The sequence below is a fragment of the Otolemur garnettii genome, unplaced genomic scaffold (assembly GCF_000181295.1).
Source record: "Otolemur garnettii isolate 467f Iridium unplaced genomic scaffold, OtoGar3 scaffold00032, whole genome shotgun sequence".
NCBI lineage: Eukaryota > Metazoa > Chordata > Mammalia > Primates > Galagidae > Otolemur > Otolemur garnettii.
In genome coordinates, this window is record NW_003852427.1 from 1,701,387 (window position 1) to 1,708,257 (window position 6,871).

At 55.6% G+C, this 6,871-nt stretch overlaps 1 protein-coding gene across 1 annotated transcript in view; it reads left to right on the forward strand.

The window, feature by feature from the left end:
* Positions 1-4,400, forward strand: part of NISCH (nischarin) — a 39,318-nt gene extending 34,918 nt beyond the window's left edge. Inside the window, exons 17-21 of the mRNA XM_003789487.3 lie at positions 512-908; positions 1,414-1,570; positions 2,015-2,143; positions 2,675-2,836; positions 3,177-4,400. Of these exons, the coding sequence (XP_003789535.2) occupies positions 512-908; positions 1,414-1,570; positions 2,015-2,143; positions 2,675-2,836; positions 3,177-3,787 (1,456 nt within the window). The 3' untranslated portion in view covers positions 3,788-4,400. The remainder of the gene's footprint in view (positions 1-511; positions 909-1,413; positions 1,571-2,014; positions 2,144-2,674; positions 2,837-3,176) is intronic.
* Positions 4,401-6,871: the final 2,471 nt, after the last annotated feature.

Below are 6,871 nucleotides of genomic sequence, written 5' to 3' on the forward strand. Positions count from 1 at the left end.
GCCGAGCCAAGGTTCTGAGCATTATTTGGTCTCATGTCTGGAATGGACCACGTGCTTTGGTGTGGCCATATGCTTCCGTGGCTGGGTGGGCCAAGAGTCTGGGCCACCTGAGGCAAATGGAGAGGCAGTTTGGGATTTGGGTTCTCACCTCTACATGTACCCTGGCCCAGCCCTGGGCAGCTCAGTTAGTTCTTTGGACTCTATAAGTCACATTTCTGATACCTGCTACCTTCTTAAAATTAGTTTTCAGCCCAGAAAGCCTATGCTACATGTGCCTGGCCTGCTTTACCCTCTTCTGTGCATCTCCCTTCATAGGGAAGGGCCTGGGCACTCTCCCCCTGCCATTTTGTCCTTCTTTAGAGAAGCTGGTGGTGAAGCCCCAGGTGACCCCTAGGTGGTGTGTAGTGTGCACAGGCCCCTCAGTATCTGAGGCTGCATGTGCCATGTGAGTTTCCATTTGGACTCCACTTGTTAATATGGTGGGGTTTTTTTGGGGGGGTGGGAAATACAGCAATGACCAGCATTCCCAGGAGGCCCCAGCTGAGGCTCCGGCCCCAGCCCCAGCCCCAGCAGAAGTCCCAGCTCCAGCTGAAGTCCCAGCTCTAGCCCTGGACCCAAGCCCAGCAAAGACTCCAGCTTCAACAGATGCCTCAGCCCCAGCACCAGCGGAGGCTTCAGCTCCATCTTTGGTCCCAGAAGAAGCACCAGTGGAGACTTCAGCTCCAGCCCCAGCAGAGGCCCAGGCACAAGCTGAGGTCCCCACCCAGTACCCAAGCAAGCATCTGATCCAGTCCACCTCAGAAGAGAACCAGATCCCCTCACACCTGCCTGCCTGCCCGTCCCTTCGGCATATTGCCAGCCTCCCAGGGAGTGCCATCATCGAACTCTTCCACAGCAGCATCGCTGAGGTAGTGGCCTGGGTGTGTGTGAGTGCTGGCTGCAGCACCAGTCAGTACTGAGGGAAACTGACCTTCAGGTCAGCCTCAGGTCTCTGGACTTCTCTGATGTCATGTGGCCCTCAGCTTAGCTGCTCACAGCTTTGAGGACCTGGGAAGGGAAGCCTTGAGCTGCCCCCTACCACACCCCAGCCAGCTGTCCTCTGCCCCTACCTCCCACCTGCAACCTGCAGCTCCAGGCAGACCCTACCCACACCCATCTCCCACCTCTCACCTCCTTTCTGCTTCTGAGTATATAGATACTTTGATGAGATGAACTTCTCAGGTCTCCCCAACTAAGGCCATGGGCATGCTTCTGGGATGTACAGATCACCTGGGTGGTGGTAGAGACAGAGTAATGTTGGGACAGCTGCCCTGCTCAGGAGTCTGGCATAGTCCAGGAGAACAGAGCATGCATGCCCCACCCACCCCCAGCCCCACCATCCCGCAGGCCCAAACCCAGCCCATCTGTCTCCAGGTTGAAAACGAGGAACTAAGGCACCTCATGTGGTCTTCAGTGGTATTCTACCAGACCCCAGGGCTAGAGGTGACCGCCTGTGTGCTGCTCTCCACCAAGGCTGTGTACTTTGTGCTACATGATGGCCTCCGCCGCTACTTCTCGGAGCCACTGCAGGGTAGGTGCTACGGTCTGCTAGTACTCAGGAGCTTGGGGCACGTGCTCAGGGCAGCCTAGGACTGTGTCTGGAGCCAACTGTCTGGCCCCAGGCAGCAGTGAGTTGGCTGTGGTGGGCCAAGAGTCCCTTGTCCAAGGAAGGGGATAACAGCACCTCCCTCCTGGGGTGATCAGAAAGTACCTAAGGCCAGTGCAAATGTACCGAACCAGGACCCAGCACTTGGGAATTGTCTGTAATGAAGAGGGATTGAGCAGCTTCTGCGTCTTGGAGCCTCCATGGGAGCCTTAGCCAATGGTCTGGTGTACAGGGGCATTTGTGACTCCTCGCCAGGCCTCAACAGGCCAGGCCAGTGGACCTGTTCTGTTAGGTGTGCTGCACACCTGGGACCTGTGTGCTCCCCTGCTACAGTCACCACCACACTGGGTCCCTTTCTCTCCATCACAGATTTCTGGCATCAGAAAAACACCGACTACAACAATAGTCCCTTCCACATCTCCCAGTGCTTTGTTCTAAAACTCAGTGACCTGCAGTCAGTCAACGTTGGGCTTTTTGACCAGTATTTCCGACTGACGGGTAAGTGATCCCCTGTGCTTTCTCCTATTGCGGGTGAAGGCCAGGGTCACTGGTGGGCTTCTACCTTCCATGTGTGGGTGCGTTATCATCAGCAAAGTTATCTCTCTGCTCAAGAGCCAGCCAGCCAGGGCGGGAGGAAGCAGCCTCAGGAACTGCTGAGAGTACAGAATTTGTGCCCCAGGGCCCGCAGTGGGAGGGCGGGAGGCGGGCTGTGCAGTGAGCACCAGCCTGGACAGAGGCAGTGTGGGCCCGAGGCTCAGGGGCAGGATGTTTCTGACTCATACTTCCTGAAGAGAGAAAGCTAAGCTCTTTTCCTACAGCTCTTCTGCATCCCTTTCCAGAAAAATACCCCAGCCCTTCTGGCATGAGAAATGGCTGCCTTCCCGGGCCCTGTGATGCTTTCCCAGGGCCCTGGGCCAGTGGGTCCTCCTGGCCCTGGCTTTCTGGGCTTCAGGTCCGGGCTGAGACTTACTAGGGATTAGATATGGCTCTGGAGAAGCCTATGACCATGACCAGCCCCTTCTTCTTTAGGCTCCTCCCCAGCACAGGTGGTCACGTGCTTGACGCGGGACAGCTACCTGACGCACTGCTTTCTCCAGCATCTCATGGTCGTGTTGTCCTCGCTGGAACGCACGCCCTCACCTGAGCCTGTTGACAAGGATTTCTACTCTGAGTTTGGGAACAAGACCACAGGTACCCCTGTCCAGCTCAGGTTGTAGACAAGCCACCTGGGCAGCCATCGTGGCCCATGGCCCTGAGTGCCTCTCTGCTTCTGTCTCTCTGTTTTCCTACTTAGCTGGTCAGGGTTTTATATGGGGCTTTTCACAGTAGTCTCGCTCCCAGCAATCCCTCAACCACCTGACAGACACAAGTCCATGTCTACTCTGGGCTCCTGGTTTGTGCCTGAGCATGGGGACTCAGAGCACCCTGTCCTGCCTCACTCATACCAGGGTCTCTATGTGGCTTGGGGCCACTGGCTTCCAGTTGCACAGGAGCCAGTTCCAGGCTACAACTCTGTGGCATCTCTCTGCAGGAAAGATGGAGAACTATGAGCTGATCCACTCAAGCCGTGTCAAGTTCACCTACCCCAGTGAGGAGGAGATTGGGGACCTAACCTTCATTGTGGCCCAGAAGATGGCTGACCCAGAGAAGGCCCCAGCCCTCAGCATCCTGCTGTATGTGCAAGCCTTCCAGGTGTCCACACCACCACCTGGGCGCTGCAGGGGCCCACTGCGCCCCAAGACATTACTGCTCACCAGTGCTGAGATTTTTCTCCTGGATGAGGACTACATCCACTACCCGCTGCCCGAGTTTGCCAAAGAGCCGCCACAGAGAGACAGGTACCGGCTAGATGATGGCCGCCGCGTCCGGGACCTGGACCGAGTGCTCATGGGCTACCAGACCTACCCTCAGGCCCTCACCCTTGTCTTTGATGATGTGCAGGGTCATGACCTCATGGGCAATGTCACCCTGGACCACTTTGGGGAGGTGCCCGGTGGCCCAGCTGGGGCTGGCCAGGGCCGTGAAGTCCAGTGGCAGATATTTGTCCCCAGCGCTGAGAGCCGAGAGAAGCTCATCTCACTGTTGGCCCGCCAGTGGGAGGCTCTGTGTGGCCGGGAGCTGCCCGTTGAGCTTACCGGCTAGCCCAAGGCACAGCCACCTTTGCCACCTGCTGTGTCCAGCCTGGCGCCACAGGGCAGGGAACAGGCTTTTTTCTCTTAAAAATATTTTCTCCTCCCCTTTGGTACCTTAATTTGTTCTCACAGAGAGTGTGAACATGGATGTTCAATTAATTCTAATGCTGGGAGTGAGAAAGCCCCCTCCAGGGCTGTCCATGTGCTGACAGCCTCTCGTGGGTGTTGTACCCTAGAGTAGTGTGGCTGGGTACACCAGTGTTGTCTGATTGTTGTGGGACCATTGTTAACCGTGACACTGTGGGTCTGATTCACTCCTTCACATGTTCTCTCCTGAAGTGTCAAGTCCAGTCCTTTGTTGCTGTTGCTGTTGCTGTGGCTGTCATTGTGGGCATTTTGCTGCTAATCCTGCAGCTGGTAGCAATGTACACGTTGGAAGCCCCCGCCCCATGTGGTTTTTCAAAGTGGAGGCCTCCCCTGGTGCAGACTAGTGGAGAGCCCCACAGGAGTCCCCCAGGCCTTGGGGCTAAGAGGGGTGGGGGCAGGGGACCTAGAGCTGCCAGCACCAAGTGTGATTCCTGTTGCCTATATTCTCTATTCCAATAAAGCAGAGTTTAACACAGTCTGGGGTCTTCTATTTCTGGGGTCACTGGGATTGCAGTAGAGCTTCAGCCAAGGTTATGGTTGGCATTAGGGAGGGAGGATTCCCTGAGACATGGCCAAGTGTTAGGGGAGAGGAAGTGTATTTGTATTTGTATTTGCCCCTCTAGGGCCCAGATGCTTTGGGATGTGGGGAAGGGCCAGGGGACCTCTGGACAGGGCCATACTGACCGAAAATTAAACCATGAGCCTGGGACAAACAGGAAGAGTGTAAAACTCATCAGGCCACCCAGATGCACTAGGCCCTCTGCCTGGGTGCATGGCATGCTAGCCTTCTCAGGTCCTGCAAGCCTCAAGCGTCACCCCTGGGCCCATCCCCAACTGAAGCTTCATATAATTTAATGGTGAGGCCTGGAGTCTAGGATAGCTGTTGGGATGAACAGGAGGTCTTACCAAGATGGCCTGTGAATGGCAGAGGTGGCAGTGGACAGTGGAGAGGAGGGTGCATGCTGGCTCCTCTGCCCCAACCTTCCAACCCCCGTTTCTACTCCAAAGCAAGGCCCCTGAGCCCCACTTGCCTCTCCTGACCCAATTAGGAGTCTTGGGGCCCCTGGACCAGGCAGGTAGTAGAGGGTTAAGTGCAGAATGGCCAACTTGGCTCCCAGGCCTGCTTCTGCTCCCCATTTCATGTCAGTGCCAGCAGAGCAGGGATCCTGGCCTGGAGGATACCACCACCCTCAGGAAAGGTAAGAGTTAAGGGGAGGAAAAGGGGTGGAAGGAGTCACCAAGAAGAGGGTCTCCTTACTTGCAACCCCCCTTCCCACCAGACCTCAAAGGCCAGCCCAATGGCCCCCCAAGCTGATGGAAATGGGGGCATGCTGAGGAGGAGGAGGAAGGGCTGGTTACCAGCATCCCCAACCAGCAGGCCCATAAAAATGGCCACCTGGCTGTCAGTTGGTTTTGGGGGGGCGGGGTTTGAGACAAAGACAGAAATCTCACTGTCACCTTGGGTAGAGTGCCCCGTGGTGTCATCATAGCTCACAGCAACCTCAAGCTCTCTGACTCAAGCCTCTGGAGTAGTTGGTTGGTACTCAAGCTTCTGGAGTAGCTGGCCCACCACATGCCAGCTAGTTAATTTTTAGAGACAGGGTCTCACTCTTGCTCAGCCTGGCCTCAAACTCCTGAGCTCAAGGGATCCTCCTGGCATGCTAGGATTACAAGTGTGAGCCACCGAACCTAGCCTATCAGCTCTTTGCTCTCTCCAACTCCCATACACCATCTGTCATTGGGGAGCAGTGACCCAGCCTGAGTTCACTGCACCTACTGGGGAGGCTGTGCAGTGTGGTGGTGGCAGCTTTGTGGGCAGCAACCCTGGGACTGGACTGAAACACTGATTAGCTGAGTGGTCTTGGATGAATTCCCTAGCCCCTCTGAGCCTGCTTCCCTCGAAGGAGCAAAGGGATAACGAAAGCTTTCTGTCTTGAGAGTCTGCTATATGTATCAGTCAGACACCATCCTGCTCTCTCACAAGTGATGCTCCAGGAAGGTTATAGAAAATTAACCATAATTAAACCAACTTAGCTTATTTATAAGCTAAATTTTAAGTTATTAAAATTTAATAACTAATAAATAATTAATAAATAATAACTTAGCTAAATAATAAATGAGCTGACTTAGCTTACACAGCACTGTTGGCCAGGGCTGGCAGGTGAGACCAGGTGTGGGGCAACCTGCAGCCTGGGATCAGGGAAGCTCTCTGAGCTGGTGGTCCTTGACCTGAGCCTGGACCTATGAGAAGGAGTCAGTGTGTGACAATCTGGGGTAACAGCACATGCCAGAAGAGAGAGCTTTTAAGGAGAGGCCCCAGTGGCTGGAGCAGAGCTGGTGGAGCGAGTCATGAGAGGCTGGCCGGCATGGAAAGGGGTTTGGACTAGGAGCCACATGGTGCGGGCTGCTGGGTGGAGGGCAGGCCAGGGAGAAAGAGGGCACGGGGGTATGGTGGGGGGGTGGTTCACTGGGCAGGACCAGCTGGGGAAGGGCTGGGATAGGAGAGGGCATGTGGGTCTGGTGGGCTAGCATGTTGCCTGGCAGTGAGTCAGAGCCCTGTAAGTGCCCTTGAAATTGAAAAGGTGGAGGCAGGAGCTGACAGAGTCCCTGGATGAAATACAAATACACTGGGCTCACAAAAGGAGTGGGAAGTTGCTCATATTTGAATTTGAATTTGCTTCAGAACCTCTGATAGACCCCAGGTCCCAAGGCTAATGGTAGTCTCCAGGCTGTGATGCTAGGAGGGTCCTGGGCCAGGAAGCCCTGAGCAGCGCCCAGGCTGTCCATGCGAGGTCAGTGGCAGCGCCTTCCCTTCCGCCTGCAGGCTGCTGATATGCAGGAGGAAATCCTGACGGGTTCCTGTGGGGGTGAGCTGGCGGGGCTTCTGGGCTGCTTTTAAGGCAACTGCCCGCCCCGTCCCGCCTGCCTTCCCTGTGCTTGCCTCCTA